Here is a 22,609-nt window from a genome sequence, read left to right as displayed (position 1 = left end):
GACATGTATTAATCAAGAACTAATGAAGAACTAACTTAACTACGACATGAGTCATATGAATGTAACGGGACTGACGAGACGTGAGACGTGTGGATCCATGTGCAAGCTTTTATTTACAAGAGACGTGGTCATAACAGGCAGGGTCAAACGGTGACAAACAGGTATAACATGGGCGAGAGGAATAGGGTTGCGGATAGGGTCTTTAAAACAGCTCTATTCATTTATACTGTTATCAGCACATGTTGAAGTAGATTCGTCTCTTGTCTCTGAGATATGCGCTGTTAATGCTCCGTCAGTTTTTTTACTTTCACTTTCTATATGACTGAAGTTAAAGGAACACTCCACTTTTTTTGGAAATAGGCTCATTCTCCAACTCCAGTCCGGCGTAATAATCAAGGAACTTTGCCGCGGCAGCAGGCGCAGTGATATTACGCAGCGCCTGAAAGTAGTCCCCAGCTATATTATAACCAGGTACCTGGCTGGGGACTACTTTCAGGCGCTGCGTATCACTGCGCCTGCTGCGCCATGTTACGCAGCAAAGTTCCTTGATTATTACGCCGAATGAGAGTATAGTTCTAACAAAATCGGACTAGAAAATCGCAACTTTTCATTTTCCGCCGGTCTTAGTACACGATAACTACAGAAGAGTCAAGTTTTAAATAGGAAAACTATCGAAACTCTTTGGTCATTTTTGAACGTGATGCTACTGGTCTATTAGGATTCAATGATCTATGCTAAGCTATGCTAAAAGTGTTATCGCCAGACCCGGAGATCGGCTGAATGGATTCAAAAACGGTAAAACTCAACTTATTAACTCTGGGGGAGTTTGAGAATGAGCCTATTTCCAAAAAAAAGTGGAGTGTTCCTTTAAGACGTTCACCGGCATAACTATTGCGCAAAGTTTGCACGTTGCTTGTGTGATATCCATTGGCTCGCCTTCTACTGTATAAACTACATGAATACATGAAAGAGGAATAAATTCGGTATGCCGCACTGTCTGAAACACGTCTCTATGCTTGTGCATGCTTCGGGTGTGTGCGAGTACAGCGCGCAAGTAACGAATTGAGTTCTGTTTCGTTTCTTCTTGTGGTTTTAAATAGATTGAACGTGTAAATTGGCAAATTAATCTGCGAATCACATGCCGAACGGTGGGGTCTGGACCTGGTCCGTATATCACGGATCAACTGCGATCCGTTTAAGCCCTATGACAGATCAGAGCAATCTTTTATTTACTAATTTAACTATCGTCAAATTGATACTCGATATCGCATACAACGAAAATAAAGAGTAATTAGAAAAATCATTTATGCACAATAAATAACAGAGCGTCATATCTATACACATTTTCCCCAGAACTTTCTCGCGACCCGGTAGGAATTCTTCCACGGCCCGGTAGTGGGTCGCGACCCGGTGGTTGGGGACCTCTGCTCTAGAAGAAAGATTCATGAAAATGGCACACTGCAAAATTGTTTATAAATTTTCCACCTGCAGCTATGTCACAAACATCAGTGAATGACAGTGGATTTCTTGCAATATTTACGTTTAACCTAACTCATCCAACGCACAATGATGCATTAATTAAAAACTTCATCTCATCCTGTTTTGAGTGATTCCACTGCTGCCCTCCTACAATAATGTATTGATTAAGCAGATGCAATTTTCCAAATTAAAATCAGTGTTAGCAGAGTTGATGGTTATGTTATGGATTGGTTTACTGTCTGTATATCATAATAATGCACTGAAATCAGACGTTTGCCTTGTGTTCTTGCTCTTCTTTTGCGCCACTATTGCCCCTTCAAAATGTTAACCTTCCTCCTACCGTTCAGTTCCTTCTCCATCCAAATGCAGCCACATGACCTCTGCTCTTCCACTTTTTTACAAACCACCAAAAAACACCAAATATCTGATTTAGATGAACTGAATATGTATAAAACATGTGTAATTGATAACTTTTTAAAGATGTGCCCCTCCAAGACAAGTCATGACATGATACATTGACAACTCATGAATTCATGTTAAGTTAAGTAATTAATGAAGAATTAATAATATTGTGCCCCCCCAAGTAAAGTCATGGCATAATGATACATTAACAAGACATGAGTTTATGTTAGTTAGTCTGAGTTGTTAATGATTTATTAATAATGTGTACAGTCAAGTAAAGTCCAACGTGATCTCATGATAATTCATATGTATTTTACGTAAAATGTGGTTCTATAAAACGTACATTTACTCACGTTTTTACAGGCACTAAAACGTACAATACTAACGTATTTTCAGCATCTAAATGTACAAATACTTACGTATTGACAAAAATTAATCCTTATGAATATTGAAATCGCGGAATTAATTTTATTATTAGTTGTCAAATCAATTACCTTGTTTTCAATTGCATCATTAAATTGTTTACTCGTTTACTTAATATGAAATAATAACATTTCGTTTTGTGTGATTTCTGCTGCCGGCTCGTTTCCAATAATAGGCCTAAGTTAAACAAGACTTAACTTTAAACCTTAAAATAAATAACACTTGAAATCGTTTAAGCTTTAACGTTACTTGTCATGAAATGTTTACTTTGTTTGCCATGGGCCACAAAAGGCGTTTTCTCCGACATGCTGTGACTGACAATAGAACTATAGAAAAAATAAAAACAAAAAAAATAAAAACCGCAACATAATTACGAAATGAAACTATTTTATTCGTGCGCTGTAATCCAGATCTTCAGAATCCATACGGTTGCGAGGAACAGACCCAAATCCAAGCCTTTATTCGACGATCTTCATCTCCACCCCGAGCAGCGAGTCCAGCGAGCGATCATAAATAGCAAAGCCCGCGCTGACTGACGCGTTCGTTACAAATTCAAATGTTGCCGCTTCAAATAACAGGTTTTACGGCAGGATAATCGAATGCTCATTGGCTCTCGCCTGCCTTCGTCACAGATTGCGACATGCAGTGTTTCTGGTGAGGTGTGTATTTGAATGATGCCAGCACGCGCGCGCCTTCACGAGTTCACTGAGAAGGAGAGGATCAGGAAAATAATCTGGATAATATTTTCAGCGATTAACAACATAAATTCTGCTCAGATGAAGATGTCAATCTTTCATTTGAAAGCCATGTTTCTAGCATCTGTAAAACTGCGTTTTTACATCTCAAAAACATATCTAAATTGCGACCTATGCTCTCAACGTCAAATGCAGAAATGCTAATTCATACGTTTATGACCTCAAGGTTATACTATTGTAAATAAATGATTGTAATTGCATTTATCTGTCTGTCATGTTTTTCTTCTACTGTACAGAAATAGCTATGTTTAGGTGTAGATGTAGGAGTGGGATTAGCGATTATAAAAACTTTTTTAATGCTATATTGTTACTAAAATGGTTATTTTCTTGCATGTTTATAAAATGGGTAACGTTAGGTTTAGGTTTGGAGGTAGGTTAAGAGGTCTAAAAGTCTAAATCACTTATTGATAAAATGATAAAAATGCATTGATAAGAATATCTTAATGATATAAAAGATACGTAAATATTTTAAGTTTTGTCATGACTTTACTTGGAGGGGCACAATATTACTAACTCATCATTAACTTAACATTAATTCATGACTTGTTAATGTATCATAATGTCATGACTTTACTTGGAGGGGCACAATATTACTAACTCATCATTAACTTAACATTAATTCGTGACTTGTTAATGTATCAATGTCATGACTTTACTTGGGGGGGCACAATATTATTAACTCATCATTAATTACTTATAACTTGACATGAATTCATGAGTTGTCAATGTATCATGCACTGTAAAAAATAAAAGTTGAGTTAACTTAAAAAAATAAAGCAACCAGCTGCAAAGCTTTTTTGAGTTTACTGAACTTCAGGCCTATAGGCTTACAGTGCTGTAAAAAAAAAAAAAAGAAGTTGAGCCAACTTAAAATTTTAAGGCAACAAACTTCGGCAGATTTTTGAGTTTTCTCAACTTGTTGTTTTAAGTTCATACAACAGAAATGTGAGAATCTCCCACAAAAAACAAGTTGAGCAAACTCAAAAATCTGCTGAAGCTGGTAAAAAATGTTTTTGTAAGTTCGCTCAACACTGTAAAAAAAATGTGTTGTTGTTTCAACTTAAAAAAGTAAGTGTTCGTGCTGCCTTAAAATGTCAAGTTTTGTGAACTTAAATTGTGAAGTTGTCTTAACTAAGAATAAAGCTGAATAGACTAAAATGCAATGAACAATATCACTTTAAAAATTTAAAATGACAAGTTCACTGTAAAACCCGACTAGTCACGTTAACTCAAACCGTTTGGGTAAACCAATTCCCTTTGGCTTAAACCATGTAAGTTTTAAAACTTGCAGTTAAGTAATTAAGTGATTAATTAAGTGCTGATTGAGCATTAGTGATGAACACCTGCTGTTAACAAACACAATCACTGACAGAAAGAGAAACACAACAACTGACTTTAGACACATGCTTAGATGAAATCAACTGAAATAAAATACATTAAATCTCTCAAGATCTGATTAAACAACCCCACAAACAGCATCACCAGCTCCAATTATTAATAACCAGACTGACTTTATTTCTGTCAGACATCTACAGAAGATCTTATTGAGAATTAACTAAGGTTTAGATGTTGATTTATCGTTTCATTTGAAGTAACCATGTTAGAGATCAGTGTCTGCTTTAGTTGGGCTCTTGACCCTTGACTTTTGTGTTAGCTGTTTTTTTTTTCCTGGCTGTTGTAACCATGTGTTCTTCCAACATATTAGTTACAAATCAAAAGCCTAGAGAAAATAATCAGTAGTTGGTTGTTATTTGTTTATAATGGCGATCATTTGTTAGTGAACTGATCTCATCTTAGCGTGAACATGGATATGTTGTGTGTCTAATCTCTGACTCAATGGATATTGTATTGATTATAGTAAAAGTGATTCTAAGAGCCACTGGTTCTGCGACAGTCAGTTGATATAAAGGACTTTCCAAGCAGTTTGTCCACAAAAAAAGTTTTAATCTATGGGAGCAATTAGACTCACACAGACATCAAGAATCAGCTTGTGAACCTCAACAATGGTGACTATTACATTTTTTTTTACATTTTAAATCATGCTGCAATGCATGCTGGGTACTAGTATAGTACAAAACTCATCCATGGATCCCAGCATGCATTGCAGCATGATTTAAAAAATGTAATAGTCACCATTGTTGAGGTTCACAAGCTGATTCTTGATGCCTGTGTGAGTCCAATTGCTCCATAGATTAAAACTTTTTTTGTGGACAAACTGCTTGGAAAGTCCTTTATATCAACTGACTGTCGCAGAACCAGTGGCTCTTAGAATCACTTTTACTATAATCAATACAATATCCATTGAGTCAGAGATTAGACACACAACATATCCATGTTCACGCTAAGATGAGATCAGTTCACTAACAAATGATCGCCATTATAAACAAATAACAACCAACTACTGATTATTTTCTAGGCTTTGATTTGTAACTAATATGTTGGAAGAACACATGGTTACATCAGCCAGGAAAAAAAAAACAGCTAACACAAAAGTCAAGGGTCAAGAGCCCAACTAAAGCAGACACTGATCTCTAACATGGTTACTTCAAATGAAACGATAAATCAACATCTAAACCTTAGTTAATTCTCAATAAGATCTTCTGTAGATGTCTGACAGAAATAAAGTCAGTCTGGTTATTAATAATTGAGCTGGTGATGCTGTTTGTGGGGTTGTTTAATCAGATCTTGAGAGATTTAATGTATTTTATTTCAGTTGATTTCATCTAAGCATGTGTCTAAAGTCAGTTGTTGTGTTTCTCTTCTGTCAGTGATTGTGTTTGTTAACAGCAGGTGTTCATCACTAATGCTCAATCAGCACTTAATTAATCACTTAATTACTTAACTGCAAGTTTTAAAACTTACATGGTTTAAGCCAAAGAATTGGTTTACTCAAACGATTTGAGTTAACGTGACTAGTCGGGTTTTACAGTGAACTTGTCATTTTAAATTTTTAAAGTGATATTGTTCATTGCACTTTAGTCTATTCAGCTTTATTCTTAGTTAAGACAACTTCACAATTTAAGTTCACAAAACGTAAATGATGTTTATTGCACTTGTTTTTGTAAGTCCTGTCAACTTTATTGTCAGTTAAGACAACTTCACAATTTAAGTCCACATAACTTGACATTTTAAGGCATTTTAAGTTTGTTGCCTTAAAAATTTAAGTTGGCTCAACTTTCTTTCTTTTTTTAACAGTGTAGGCCTGAAGTTCAGTAAACTCAAAAAAGCTTTGCAGCTGGTTGCTTCATTTTTTTAAGTTAACTCAACTTTTTATTTTTTACAGTGTGTCATGACTTGTCTTGGAGGGGCACATCTTTAAAAAGTTATCAATTACACATGTTTTATACATATTCAGTTCATCTAAATCAGATATTTGGTGTTTTTTGGTGGTTTGTAAAAAAGTGGAAGAGCAGAGGTCATGTGGCTGCATTTGGATGGAGAAGGAACTGAACGGTAGGAGGAAGGTTAACATTTTGAAGGGGCAATAGTGGCGCAAAAGAAGAGCAAGAACACAAGACAAACGTCTGATTTCAGTGCATTATTATGATATAAAGACAGTAAACCAATCCATAACATAACCATCAACTCTGCTAACACTGATTTTAATTTGGAAAATTGCATCTGCTTAATGAATACATTATTGTAGGAGGGCAGCAGTGGAATCACTCAAAACAGGATGAGATGAAGTTGTTTTTAATTAATGCATCATTGTGCGTTGGATGAGTTAGGTTAAACGTAAATATTGCAAGAAATCCACTGTCATTCACTGATGTTTGTGACAGCTGCAGGTGCAAAATTTATAAACAATTTTTCAGTGTGCCATTTTCATGAATCTTTCTTCTAGAGCATGTTTGATTTAGTTTACCCCAAAGTGTTAATTAATACATTAACTAACATGCAGGAATTAACGTAATTAAGGTGGTGTTATTCATGCGGTAATTCATATGACTCATGTCGTAGTTAAGTTAGTTCTTCATTAGTTCTTGATTAATACATGTCTTAACTTTTCATTAGTTCATAGTCAAGTAATTATTAATTAAGGTATTAGTACATGATAATTCATGTACTGTTATTGTAAAGTGTTACCACGTGGTCTTTCTTGTTTAATCCATGATACACTTAATGTCAAAAGCTGTATTACTATAATGAATTTTAGGTTTAATTTTGGCGTGTTGTATGAATTTTTTGTGTTTCTGTGAAGAGATTGCGCGGTCTTTCTCTTTTATAAACCATTGCTTAAAAACCACAGTAATACGCTTTTTTGAAGTTAACGTGGGTGTGTTGAATGTGTTTTTGCGTGTGCAAACTTTTGAAACTGTCCCATGAAGTTAAAAGATGACATTAAACGTGACTAACATCAAGCTTCGCTGAAATCTCGCTTTTTTTTTTTTTTTTTTTTTTTTTAAACGAGCAAACTCCAAACGGCGTTTCTGTTCTTGTGAATGGCGCTTCGGAGGAGAGTTCGTCGTTCCAAACGAGAATAAACAACTGAATCCTTTCAAAGGCCGTTATCAAAGCAGGTGCGTCTCAGTCAGTTCCCTGCTAAAAAAAACAAAACAATAGAAGCCCAAGAGAAACCCAATGGTTCACAGAAATTCCAATGGTTTTCATTAAATAAACCATTAGCTTTTTCCAGTAAAACCATTACAAAATTCCTGTAATTGGCATTTTTCCAATAGGATTTAACATCCCACAAATAGAATCCATCACATACAGTAGACACCATTATAGTTCCCATTAAAACCAATACAATTCCCATTATAACCATTAAACCATTTTCTGTTGTGTTTTGGGCAGGGTTCTATTGTTTTTTTCAGGGGCTAAGCGACGTTGCTAGGGCACAATCGCGGTCTGGGGGCACAGACAGTGGCGGAGCTAAAGTTTTATACATGGGGTGTCCAAGGCTAATTCAGGGGGTCCATCATGACAGAAAATCAGTGTATAACTCCAACCTGGAAAAAAAAAAAGCATGAATATACGATTGCCGATTACTTCACATTACCCCACATCAGCTATTCATTCCTACCTTAACTTCAGTGAAACTTATTTATCTTACTTCTATCGCCTCAACCAGTGGCTGGAGCAAAATATCTCACATTAACTTGTAGGATACAGTGAATTTTGTAACTGTTCAGGGAAACAGGACTGCCAGCTTTCCAGTTCACCCTGGATTGAGAATTATTCAGGAATTGTTAACAAGCCTGTGATTAAGTACAAAACCAGTCAAAAGTTTTTGAACAGTAAGGTTTTTAATGTTTTTTTTTTTAAGAATTCTCTTCTGCTCACCAAGCCTGCATTTATTTGATCCAAAATACAGCAAAAAAGCAATAATATTGTAAAATCGGCCTGTTTTTACTATTTTAAAAAACTATGCTTTCTATTCGAATATATTTTAAAATGAAATTTATTCGCCTTCAAAGCTGAATTTTTGAGCATTTTTAGCCTACTCCAGTCACACGATCCTTCAGAAATCATTCTAATATCCTGATTTGCTGCTCAAAACACATTTATTGTTATTATTATGTTGAAAACAGCTGAGTAGATTTTTTCAGGTTTCTTTGTTGAATAGAAAGTTCAGAAGAACGGCATTTATCTGAAATAGAAATCTTTTGTAACATTATAAATGTCTTTATCATCACTTTTGATCAATATAAAGCATCCTTGCTAAATAAAAGTATTCATTTATATAATTTCTTCCCCCAAGCCTTTGAATGGTATAGTGCATAATGTTACAAAAGCTTTTTATTTCAGATAAATGCTGATCTTTATATTCATTAAAAGATACTCAACTGTTTTAAATATTTATAATAATAACAATAATAATAATTATAATAAAATGTTTCTTGAACAGCAAATCATATTAGAATGATTTCTGATGGATCATGTGACTCTGATGACTGGAGTAATGATGCTGAAAATTCATCTCAAATCACAGGAATAAATTACATTTTAAAATATATTCAAATAGAAAGTAGTTATTTTAAATAGTAAAAATATTTAACAATATCACTGCTTTTGCTGTATTTTGGATCAAATAAATGCAGGCTTGGTGAGCAGAAGAGAATTCTTAAAAAAAAAAAAACTAAACTTAATTTTTCTAAACTAAACTATACAGGGAACCCTACTGATAGGGTTAAATGTACCAATTGGTTTGTATACAAGTTCATATTAGACCATTTTTTAAATAATGTTATAGCCATACATTTTTATTAATTATAATAAAAAAGAGCAATTATGAGTAAATATATAAATGTAATTTTTGCAAAATAGTGTACATTTTTCTCACTAGTTTATGGACACTGAATGGATTTTCTGCTGTTAATGTTTCCTAGCTGCTGTCTTTCCGTGGTTGAAACACTCATTGAATGATTACTTGAGACACTATACATTAAGTTGTAGCGTATCTTTCAACATGGATCGGACGGTCATTCAATGTTTACTTCATGCTAATAAGAATGCACTCCTGCTTCGCTTGAACTGAGGCAAAGCGAGGTGCATTCTGAGGCACTACCGGACATCGCTACTCAGGACAGCAACTAAGGCCAACGTCGGCTCGCGGACAGCCGCGTTTGCGCGAGGTGCATGTTGAAACCATAGACTGTATAAAAACAGGTTGAGAAAGAGCGCAAGTAAAGGTGGTGCTGCGCATGTGTCGAGCTCGTCCGTCCGCACTCATCCGTGGTTGAAGCCGTGCGGATGCGGCTGTGCCTTGAGACTGAACGGAACGCGGAAAGTGAATACCAGGGCCAGGTCTCGCCGATGTTCTGAGATCTTCATCAGCACCACAAGTTGTTTAGCAAAACGTTTGCCAAACAAGAAATTGTCGAAAAAGAAACAGCAAAAGACAAAGAAAAGATAGAAACTCACTCGTACCGTACTACCGAGAGAGAGAAAGCGTGTGTTTGAGTCAGTGCTCTTTTCTATTAACGAATCTGTTTAACTGCTTCGAGTACATGCAGCGTTGTTTTTCACCTCCATACTGAGAAATAACATGTATTTTCAGTTGCAAAACAATTTTATTGACTGAATAGTGAAAATAGTGTCATTTATCCTCTGGTTTGTTATATTTATTCAATGTCTTTCGAGGTTTTGGTTCTTTTGCTGGTAGCCCATTGTAAAGTAATACTGACAACAATAATAAACAAACAAACAATACATACATTATTGTAGCGCAAAAGCACTTTCTCTGGGCTAGAGCAGTGTGTATCTGAGCGCGCACGTCAGGTTTTGTGCGAGAGCAAAGGAGAGATTCGCGCTCGCGCATTAATGTTGCTTTTATCCTGAGGTAAAATTTACTAGCTAAATATATATTTAATAAATAGTTTACAAGCTGTGGTCTGCCAGCAGCTGACCGACGCCTCCTGTGAGCTGTTGAGCCAAACGACCTTAAAACGCAGATGAAAGCGGTTAGAATTAAAAACAACGATGTTCGCGCAGTGGAGTGGGCTCTTTAAATTTTCGCGCTGTTGTGAAGACACATGACATGTGACAACATCAGCATGGCGGATGTAGTAGCCTACGTCCGAATTCCATTCATTCCATATTCATACTAAATAGAACATATTTTTTTAACGGTCGAGAAGTACGTTTGAATTCAAATGTAGTAGGCTACCTACACACAGGGACGCCTGCAGGATTTCTGGTTCAACTCCTCCCACCTTACATTTATCTAAACCTACCCGTCTCCACTTCCTGATTCCCTAAACCCACCCATCTCCACCCCTAAACCTACCAATCTCCATCCCCTGGATGTGGATCCAACCCCGCCCCCTGGATCTTTTGTTCTGCAGTGAGGGGCTACTGGGGCTATGTAACGTCCCGGGTTACTTGACTGTAACCCTGTTCCCCGAAAAAGCGGGAACGAGATGCTGCGCTGAAAGCGCTATGGGAACATTCTTTGTTCGACCGGTTGTTGAAGCACGTGTGTCAAACACGCCAAGAATTGGCTTAAATAACCTCGGTTAGGTGACGTCACTCGATTACGAACACCTGGAGGTTATAAATAGATGTGACGCGGAAACATCCTCAGGTCAAAATTTTGTCTGAAAGGACGTCCAGTCACGCTTACAGTGCGGCATTGAGGCGCAGCATCTCGTTCCGCTGGGGAACAGGGTTACAGTCAAGTAACCCGGACGTTCCCCTATCAAAAGCTACTCTCGATGCTGCGCTGAATGCGCTTATGGGAACGAGAATACCAACGCCGCCGCACTGGAAGTGTCTGGACCCCCAATGTTGTGTAGTGTGTGCGCACAAACATGAAAGAGGTCTCAGACATGACTCTGGGATGTCGACTCAAGGACATGCGAGCCGGAGTAACATGAACATCAAACTATAGAATCTAACAAATGTGTGCGGAGAGGACCAACCTGCCGCATCACAAACTTGCTGCAAGGGGACACCTCTTGCCAAAGCCATGGAAGATGCAATCCCCTGGTTGAATGGGCCTCACACCCAGAGGCGAGCTTGACCACGCGCCTCATAGGCTAGGGCAATAGCATCCCTCACACAATGTGACATAGTCTGTCGAGTGGCAGCCGCCCCGGTTGCGGCCTCCAAAACATACGAAAACTGCTCCGACTTCACGCCACTGGCTAGTGCGGTGGGCGTAAATCTGGAGAGCACGTACTGGACACAGTAAGTGAAGTTTCTCCTGCTCCGGTGTCGTGAACGGCGGAGGGCAGAAGGCTTCGAGAACGACCGGATTTATGGTCGAGAATGGAACCTTCGGAAGATAACTAGGGTGAGGATGCAAAATAGCTTTGACCAGCCCAGGGGCAAAATCTAGGCAGGATGACGAGACTGACAGAGCCTGCAAATCCCCAATTCTCTTCAGAGAAGTAATAGCTGTTAGAAAAACCATCTTTAGGGTCAGAAGCCTGACAGGCGCTGACTCTAGTGGTTCGAAAGGGTGTCCACTAAGCCCTCAAGCACTATAGCTAGGTCCCATGAAGGAACTGTCGCTCTAGCGGGCGGCCTCAACCGCTAGCTTCTCGAATGAAGCGGGCAACTAGAGGGTGTTTCCCCAACGAAACCCCATCAATCAGAGCATGGCAAGCCGAGATGGCGGCCACGTAAGTTCTGAGAGTATTAGGACATGTTCCTGAGGACAGTTTCTCTTGCAGAAACTCCAGTACTGAAACAATCTGGCAGTGAGCTGGGTCTGCATGGTGTGTCGTACACCAACTTTCGAAAACGCGCCATTTACTGGCATAAGTTCTTCTAGTGGAGGGAGCCCTAGCGCTCAGAATAGTCTCTATTACATCGGCTGGAAGGCCAGCATGTCTCAGTTGGTCCCCCTCAGGGGCCAGACATGAAGGTTCCAGAGCTCGGGCCGGGGATGAAATATTGTCCCCTGTGCCTGAGAGAAGGTCCCTCCTCACCGAATCGCCAACGGCGAGCCGTCGAGGAGAGATATTAGATCTGAGAACCATATCCTGGTCGGCCAACGGGGCGCTATCAGTAAGAGGCGAGACCCCTCTTGACGGACCTTGGCCAGGACTCCTGGGAGCAGAGCGACCGGGGGAAATGCGTGAAGACGCAGTCTGGGCCACACATGGGCCATCGCGTCCAGACCCAGGGGAGCTGGATGAGTCAGAGAGAAGTAGAGGGGACATTGTGCTGTCTCCTGTGAAGCAAAGAGGTCCACCTCTGCTTCGTAAAATCTTTCCCAGATTTGACTGACTACTTCGGGGTGGAGTTTCCATTCCCCGTGTATCACAGCTTGTCTGGACAGCAAGTCTGCTCCCACCTTCATATGTCCGGGGATGTAAATCGCCCTGAGGGACAGGAACTTGTCCTGTGCCCAAAGCAGAACCTGGTGCGCTAGCTCGTTCAAGCGGCGCGACCGCAGTCCACCCTGACGATTTATGTAAGAGACTACCGCCGTGTTGTCCACCCGCACTAGGACATGGTAGCCTCTTAACTGCTGGAGGAAGTATTTCAGGGCCAGAAATACAGCCTTCATTTCGAGGCAATTGATGTGCCATTCGAGAAGATGACCTCTCCAGATCCCTTGGGCTGGACGGCCATCTAAGACCGCTCCCCAGCCCGTGAGGGATGCGTCTGTCGTTAGCATCTTGCGACGACAGCACGGACCTAGAGTGGGACCCAAAGTCAGAAACCGGGGTCTGAACCACATAGAAAGGGTACGAAGCCCCTGGCGCGTAACCCTTATTTGCCTCTGGGGATTGGCCCTTGGATGAAATCCCCTGGCTCTGAGCCACAACTGAAACGATCTCATGTGCAGGAGACCCAAGGGTATCACCGTGGATGCAGCTGCCATGAGACCTAGAACCCTCTGAAGGTAATGAACAGTAATCTTTTGGCCTAGCTTGATGTTCTTTAGGGCGTTTAGAATGGATTCGACGCGTGCAGGAGACAGCTGTGCCCGCATCGTGATCGAATCCCATACGACCCCCAAATACGTTGTCCTCTGAGCAGGAGAGAGAACGCTTTTCTTGGCGTTGAGTCTCAACCCCAGAGATTCGAGATGAGCTGGGGCGACATCCCAATGTCGAAGCGCTAGCTCCTGAGACTGAGCCAGAATCAGCCAGTCGTCTTTGTAGTTTAAAATGCGGATGCCCTGGAGTCGTAGAGGAGCCAGAGCTGCATCCATGCATTTGGTGTAAGTGCGGGGTGACAAGACTAGGCCGAACGGAAGAACCCGATATTGGTAGGCTTCGCCCCCGAAAGCGAACCTCAGGAACTTCCTGTGTTGTGGCAATATTTCTATATGAAAATAAGCGTCCTTTAGATCGATAGTCACAAACCAATCCTCTGATTGGATGTAAGAAACAATCATCTTGATTGTCAGCATTTTGAACTTGTATGTTCTGAGGTAGCGGTTCAACCCGCGAAGATCTAAAATCGGACGCAACCCCCCGTCTTTCTTGGGAACAAGAAAATACCGGCTGTAATAGCCTGACTGTCTGTCTGGCAGGGGAACACGTTCTATGGCCCCTTTGTCCAGCAGAGTTTGCAACTCCTGTGTCAACAAAAGCGCTCGTTCCGGTTTCACGGAAGTGGAGACCACGCCGTTGAAACGCGGAGGCCGGTACGTAAACTGAATCCTGTAGCCTCTCTCTACAGTCCTTTGTACCCACGGAGAGATATTTGGCAGAAGCTTCCACGCTGCCAGCTTCTCTGAAAGGGGCACTAGTTTTGACACTTCGCTTTGATGGGGGGATGTTAGATGTCTGGCATCCTGAAACGTGGCAGGAGAAAAACGAACACCTAACATTTCGCTGGAGACCGCTGGTCCCCGAAACGCCAGTGGCGGCGGAGATTGGACAGCGGCCCCCTGAGGGTGCCAGGAAGGAGCCTCTACTCTCTGTTGGAACTGTACGCGCCCCTCCTCATAGCGCTTCGCCTCCCGAAACCTAGTGACGACGGTGTTGACGGCGTCGCCAAATAGGCTGGAAGGCAAGATGGGGGCATCAAGGAGGAAAGCACGGTCTTTGTCCTTGATGCCCGTGAGGTTGAGCCACAGATGTCTCTCCGTGGAAACCATTGCAGCCATAGAACGGCCGATAGCACGGGCCGTCTGCTTGGTCGCACGAAGAGACAAATCTGTGGCCCGGCGAAGTTCTAAAAACGCCTTCTCGTCAATTGACCCGCCAGTGCTCAAGTCTTTCAGCAGGTCAGCCTGGTATGCCTGCAAAACTGCCATAGTGTGCAAAGCAGTACCAGCCTGACCCGCTGCCTGAAAGGCTTTCCCCACCAATGAAGATGTTACTCTGCATGGCTTGGTGGGGAGAGTTGCTTTCTTCAGTGATGATGAGGTCCCAGGAGAGAGATAGCCCGCGAGCATCTCTTCAATCTGGGGCATCATCATATAGCCCCGTGCCTTTCCATCAACGATAGTTGAGTAGATCGACGTCGAAGGCACAAAAACACGGGACAAATATGGCTTGTTCCATGAACGAGTTAACTCGTCATGGAGGTCACCGAGAAAGGGGAGAGACCGTCGCTGAGGCCCCTCCCCCCGCCACCCGACAGATATCTGTCGTCTAACTTTGAGCGCTTGGGGAACTCTTGCTCCTGCGGCCAGTCTAGGTGTAACCAATCGACTGCCCGAGTAACCACCTCGAGTAACTCCTCATATGCTTTCTCATCACGAGAGGAGTGCTCTGAGGTGGCACTCTCCACCTCCCCAGAAGCAAGAGATGAAGTCTCCTCGGCCCGTTCAGAAGAAGCGCCGAAGCGCGCTTGAGAAACGGACGCGAGAGCTTCATGATCTGGCGAGAGCGCGAGAGAAAGGGGCAAGTCCGTCTCACGCGCCTCGGTCAGATCGGCACTCGATCCCCACGAGCTTTTTTTTAATCGTGCTTTCTTTTTCACACACACACGCACACAACAATGCGGTCCTTGAAGACAAAAGACCTGAGGATGTTTCCGCGTCACATCTATTTATAACCTCCAGGTGTTCGTAATCGAGTGACGTCACCTAACCGAGGTTATTTAAGCCAATTCTTGGCGTGTTTGACACACGTGCTTCAACAACCGGTCGAACAAAGAATGTTCCCATAGCGCTTTCAGCGCAGCATCGAGAGTAGCTTTTGATAGGGGAACGCCCGTTTCACACCGCAAGCGTGAGCTTCGCGGCAGCATCACGTCAGCGTAACTACAGCGTCACTGCAGCTGCAGACTCACCAGAGTATTCACACTGGAAGCGTTTGTTCAGCGTCACAGCAGCGGCTCCAAAGCGACATATTTCTTTACAAAGACAACTATAAATTTGTTTTTAGAAGTTGGTCAGTTATAAACTTGAAAGTTTTGAAGTCTTGGGGATTAGCGTGTAAATGGTCAACAACAAAAACATCTCCTATCATGTTGTTTCAGTCATACTCAAATATAGAAAGTGCTGTTTATACTGTTTTTTTAAATTATTATTATTTTTTAATAATATATACTTTTACCCATATCTCCATTTCTTATAGAAGCTGTCAATAATGAATGAATAATGAATTTATTATGTAGGCCTACTGTATATACTCCATTGTAACTTAAGATCCTGAGCAAGATGAATTGTTCGTTGTGAGTTTGATAAAATGCTTTAAGTTATAATTTGCTTATGGCAATTAAAAATTAAAAACAAGTTAAAATGGGTAAATATTCTACACATATTTTTAATTGTTCATTTTCTTTCCTGACATACTCCAATTCGTCTTAAAACACACTAGACATGCTTATTCTGTGCATTTTTAGCACGTTTTGTGTGAAATATTTATTTTGTCCATCAAAAGTGTGCTGTCACTTTAATTGAGCGTGAGCGGCGCAGCAAAAATAGACTCGGCGCCGAAACCATCGCTGCAGCGCTGCTCACGCGACGCTCCTGCACGACGCTCACGCACTGCTCCTGCTCCCGGTGTGAATGCACTCACTTGTTAACATGGGCGCCGAAAAAAATACGCGCTGCTCACGCCGCTCACGCTTGCGGTGTGAAACCGGCGTAATGGTAAAGTGTTATATTTCCTTGGCTGCAGACCACCAGAGGGCGTAACAGAGTGGAAAATCTTCCTGTCCTTCCCTTTGTCGAGAACCTAATATAAAAGCTGTCACCTCGTGACCTTAATGACGTGTCTGTCTATAAGTACCTGCTTACACGTCATCACTTCCTCTTTCGTCTTCTCGTCAGAGAACCTGCAGTGGTGTGAAGTGCAGCTAATTAGGACTAAGTTCCGACAGCTGTATCCCTGCAATACCTAGTAAAACACATTGTTATCGGGTGAGCGTGGTATTTCCGAACCGCCCGTTGGAATGTGAAGTATTAAAAAAAAAAAATGTCTGCACAGTGTTCGTCTTGCCAGGTGCAGATGGGACTTGATGATGGGCATGACCAGTGTCCGAGCTGCCTACGCGTCGAGCATCTTAGGGAAGCTCTGGAGGATCCATGCATCCATTGCAACGTGATACCCCTAGCAGTGCGACGTGCTCGCCTCGCCGGGTCAAGCAGTAATACGGGAGGTATGAAGAGAAAGGCTGCGGCTTCAGCCTCTGCTACTGTTCCGAAGCAAAAGAAATGTAAAAAAGAACTTGCTCGTAGAGTTGATGAATTGGCTGATGAAATAGGAAAGATTCAGGAGTTTCTATCCAAACTGCAACCCCAGCCAATTCCTGAGGTTTCCGAATCAGGCAGCGAGGAGACCGGTATGCCACCATTCTCGCAGCCAGATTATGCATTATTTTCAGACAACATTGATTATGTTTCCGTGGCAGCCACAGACTCGCTGTTCTCGGAAGAACAGTCCGTTTCAGATAAGGAATCAGGAGTGATTGACAGTGATGATTTGGCGGATGGTCAGAGTGAAGGATCGCTTGTGTCTGACGATCTAGTAGACACTATAAAAAACGCTTTAACAAAATTAGGAATCGATCCCAAATCAACAGCGGGAGTTGTGCATGCAAATCGCCTTTGCCATTCCCTGCCACGCCCTAATGTATTTACTATTCCACAATCTCCAGATTTTACGGAGGTATTCTCGCAAGCATTTAAATCCGCCCACTCAACCAGACTGGATCGGGTCTCGCGGCTGTTAGCAGCAATGGAGGATCCGGGGACAATAGGTTTGGGTCCGATGCCTCCAATAGAACCAGTGGTGGCCTCTTTAATCGTGCCACCTGACGAAGCATTGAGGCAAGATCCAAGATGTCCAAATATGGAGTGTAGACGGACGGACAACTTGATAGGCAAGATGTACAATTCAACAGCCTGTTTAGGTAGAACTGTTAATACGCTTGCCCATTTGTTACTGGCTATCAATGCCTCGCTCAGCTCTCCAGACACTACAGCCACCGAATTGGTTAATGTAGCTCTGCGATCGGTGGGTTCAATAGCGGGTCACTGTGGTAAGGTTATGGGGTCGTTGGTCCAGGCGCGCCGTCAAGTTTGGATAGCGCAGTCGCCTCTATCTGAATCCTGTAGAGCCGCTCTGCGTCAGCTTCCTCTGGTTCCTGGTCAGATATTTGGTCCAGCAGGTCAGGAGGCGTTAGACCGAAGGCTTGTGGCGTCAGAAGCACGGTGTCAGTTAGAGGAGCAGCGCACTTCATTTAAAGTGCCTGGTTATTCGCCCTATTCGTTCCGCAGGGCTACATTTCCCTCGCGCCACCAAATTTCAGGGCGAGGCCTGCCGCCAAATAGATCATATAGGGTTCAGCAATCCCGGCCATATGGGCCTCCACTGAGACCATATCATCGTTCGAGACACGCGACGGTGGCCTCTGATAATCGTCCCCCCAAAGACAACAAATCCACTCGCAGACAGCGTTGACTCGCTAAGGTCGGCGACGAACAGGTTTTCAGCATCACAAATTCGTTATTGGTGTTCAGTAACGACAAATCAATGGATTTTAAAAACAATTTTGAAAGGTTACAGTCTACAATTTCGTCGCCAGCCCCATGTAAACACTGGGATTCGTCCTTCCATTACAACGAACCCAGAGAAACACAGAATTCTTTCCACGGAAATTCAGACACTACTGGAAAAAGACGCTATAGAGGAAATAAAACCACCTGCCGCAACGCAGGGGTTTTTTTCCGTTTACTTCATCATCCCAAAAAAAGTCCTATATTGGATTTGAGAGATCTTAACAAAACACTAAAATACCTGCCTTTTCGCATGCTTCAAACGTCAGATGTCCTACGAGCAATCGAGCCTCAACATTGGATGGTAAAAGTGGATTTAAAGGACGCATATTTCCATGTTCCAATTGCGCCTCATCATCGCCACTTCCTACGCTTCCATTTCGAAGGGAGAACATTTCAATTCAACGTCCTTCCATTTGGTCTGTCTTTAGCTCCAAGGGTCTTTACGAAGGTTGTTCAGGCAGCTCTTGCTCCCTTACAACAAAAGGGCATATGTGTGCTTCCATACCTAGATGATTGGCTTTTGTGCGCGGAAAACCCGACAAAAGCAACAAACAATTTGCGACTTCTTTTGGCCCATATTGCAAAACTGGGGTTTTCAATCAATCAGACCAAATGTCAGCTTATTCCAGGGCAGCGCATTCAGTTTCTCAGAGTTCAACTAAACTCCCAAAATATGACCGCTTCTCTTACGAAAATCAGGGCTCAAAAGATTTTGACCATGTTAACCAAGATAAAAACAGGCGGATCAGTCAGGCACCTCACGTTGTTACGGCATGCAGGTATGCTGGCCGCGGCGACGCCGGTGGTCAGATTAGGCATGCTGAACCTAAGACCCTTCCAACGCTGGCTGATTGGGAGACATCTGTCAGCCAAAACTCAAAAGTACATCTTAGTGAAGGTAACGTATGCAGCGCGGCAGTCGCTAAAACCTTGGCGCAGCACAGAGTTTCTTATGCAGGGGGTTGCTATGGGTCCACCGCCAGTCAGCAAGGCTGGGGAGGTGTCTGGCAACAAATGGTTGTGAGGGGAACTTGGGGAACAATGATCCAGTCCCAACACATCAATTACCTAGAACTGAAAGCAGTGTTCCTAACACTAACTCATTTCTCGAACCAATTGAGCGACAAACATGTGCTCATACGGTCAGACAACGTGTCGGTTGTATTCAACATAAATCATCAGGGCGGTACGAGGTCACTAAAACTCCTTCAGGCTGCGCACGAACTTTGGGTTTGGGCAGACACCCATCTGTCTTCCCTGAGAGCAATACACATACCAGGGCACATGAACAACTTGGCAGACGCGTTGTCACGAAGTGCGCCTCGGACAGGGGAATGGCAACTCCATCCAGAGATAGTGCAGCTAATCTGGAACACGTACGGGGCAGCAGAAGTGGATCTGTTCGTGAGGAGTCAGTCAACACAATGTCCGAGATGGTTCTCGCTGAGCAAGGAAGTGGGATCGCTAGGGCTGGATGCGATGGCCCACAGTTGGCCGAGTGGTCTCCTATACGCGTTTCCTCCATTCCCGATGATTTGGCTAGTTCTCAGTCGCATTCGAGTAACGGGTCAGCCGTTGTTATTAATAGCCCCTTGCTGGCCGAACAAACCGTGGTTTCGGCTCCTTCACCATCTTTTAACGGGTCCGCCAACCCAGTTGCTGATCAGACCAGATCTCCTGACACAGTTGAATGGCAGGTTACGGCACAATCAACCTCAGACTCTGAAATTGTGTGTCTGGCCGTTGGGGGCGATGCCGGACTTTTGGTCTGTTCGCAGGAGGTCCGGAACACTGTTCTAAATGCTCGCGCGCCGTCGACTAGGGCGCTGTATCAGAATAGGTGGAAACTGTTTTTACGATGGTGCATCGATCATCAGTTGAATCACCAAATGTGTTCCATATCTGACATTTTGGAATTTTTGCAAAGTTTACTGACGATGGGCCGATCTGTAGTTCTTGACAGGAAGATTTTCCACTCTGTTGCGCCCTCTGGTGGTCTTCCACCAGTCATAGAACCACGGTTACATACGTAACCAACGATTATATTTCATTTCGGTTTTTTATAAAGTTTTTTTTTTTTACTTTTTTTTTTTTTTTTTTTTTTAAGTAACGACCAAAGCGGCCAGCTGCAGACAGTGAGCTTATCACAGCCTATGTTTGATCAATTTAGCCTTCTCTAAGTATCACGACTTGCCTAAAATAAAATATATAGAAACAGTTCAAGCATATCACAATGTTAGTTTAAATGTTTGAACTATATAAATGTGCGCTAGGTGCATATCTAATCGTTTGTGTGAAGAGTGGAAGCTGAAGCGCGCTTTGCAGGACATGGAGGCGCCAGAGCAGTCACTTGCATTTTTTCTTGATAGTGTAAACAACTTAAAATATTTTTGCTTATAAAGGTAAGAGTAATACATCATTCGGAACTGTAAAAGGTCTACTTTTATTTGTGTGAATTCACAATATCAACAAAACCTTGCGCTTTTATTAAAATAAATAGGAAACAGAGGATGCGCTTGCCGTCTCGTCTTGAGCGCTTCACAATGATGAACCGAAACTCAACGAATTGAGTCACAAATATGATAAATATATCTATAGAAAGCTTTAAATTACTACTTTAAAACGAAATAATTCAAATCGAAAAAACAAAAACTCTTTCATTATGTAATCCGTAAAGATGCATGTCTCTCTAAAGGCACGTCCAATGAGGAGATGGCCAGTCATTTTTCATCACCGTCTAAAATATAAAAATAAGGAAAAGCCTAAAACAGGCACAATTATATTTTTTCAGATTTTTATGTTGCTCTGCTCTGAATTCCTTAAGATTTAAAGGATTTTCTGCAACGCAATTTTGTCTGATATGTGAATTATTTTATTAGCCTATTTTTAATCCATGCAGCAAAACAGCTTAATATGTAGTAGGTAAGTATAGATGCAGTCTGTATTTTGAAGGAATTGATTAACTAAATGATTCAGTTATTCACTCATAAAGATGGTTGTTTCTTTTCTGATTGAATCAATATTTTTAATAAATTCACTCATAAATACAGTGGTTGCATCCAAATATGCCCGCTTCCTTATATAGTGGGCAATAAATAATAATAATAAAATAACAGTATATCTAGTAGTACACATAAATAATATGTAATTGCTATTCAAAAGTACTTATTCAGAGAGTAGCCTATGCAGTTTTGGAAGCAGCCAGTCACTTGATTCGTTCCTGAATGAATCAGTGTTTTGAATGAATCGGTTGACTGATTGATTCAATGGTTCACTCATAAAGACAGTCACTTGTTGCCATCCACTGGCGTAACAACATGGTATACGATGCTGCATGTCCTTGGATATTAATTGTAATTGGCAATTACATACAAATACATTCTAAGATCTAAATATAAAAAAAAGAAAAGAAAAAAATGGTTTGCCCCACTTTAAAGCACCAGAGAGAGAGTAGTAAATTCTAATTAGTAAACCTTACATTAAAAATCAATTGGCTTGGGAAAAAAAAAAAACACTGGTAAAGTGAAATAAGAATAGTAATTTGTATTAACCAAGGTTTGGTTTTGGTAACTCAGAATCACTATTTTCGGAATGATTAACTGCAATACACTATGTGCATAGCCTATTTCAAACAACTCAATTAAATTGAGCTATCATGTAAAATTTCCTGCCACTTTAGAATTTCTTTGTTGGTTTTACTTGAACAGCAATTTAATTTCCTTGCTAAAACCATGCAAACCGATTGCCTTGTCTGTCCCAAGTCAAGCAACACACTGTAAGTGTTTCTAATGGCATTAGGGTAATCCACATGTAGCAGTAATCCAAACGTAGCACATGGCAGTCCAGAAGCAAATAGTTGAGGTAGATTCTGGAGACTGTTCTTTACAGTACTATGAACAATGATGGCAGAAGACACAGGGTCAAGGCAGAGAAGATTTGGAGAAGTACTTCATCTTCAATGATAGTCAGCAACCCAAAAGATGCTAGTGCCCAGACTGCATCAACGTCAGACACCAGTATAAAACCAAACAAAAATAATGTTAGTAGGGAAATGTGGGTGATCAGTTGTCAGTTTTATGTGTCCTGCCTACACTGCCATGCCATTGGGTTAGTTCACCCAAACTTGAAATGTTTGTCATCATTTGCTCACCCATCAGTTTTTATTTTCGGAACACAAATGAAG

General features: G+C 41.7%; 1 protein-coding gene across 1 annotated transcript in view; it reads left to right on the top strand.

Moving 5' to 3' along the window:
- The first annotated feature begins 616 nt into the window (after nucleotides 1–616).
- Nucleotides 617–22,609, top strand: part of cfap107 (cilia and flagella associated protein 107) — a 34,243-nt gene continuing 12,250 nt past the window's right edge. Inside the window, exon 1 of the mRNA XM_058792480.1 lies at nucleotides 617–795. Within this exon, the coding sequence (XP_058648463.1) occupies nucleotides 781–795 (15 nt within the window). The 5' untranslated portion in view covers nucleotides 617–780. The remainder of the gene's footprint in view (nucleotides 796–22,609) is intronic.

This window comes from Onychostoma macrolepis, chromosome 11, assembly GCF_012432095.1.
Source record: "Onychostoma macrolepis isolate SWU-2019 chromosome 11, ASM1243209v1, whole genome shotgun sequence".
NCBI classification, from domain to species: domain Eukaryota; kingdom Metazoa; phylum Chordata; class Actinopteri; order Cypriniformes; family Cyprinidae; genus Onychostoma; species Onychostoma macrolepis.
This window is presented reverse-complemented; position numbering and strand designations above follow the sequence as displayed.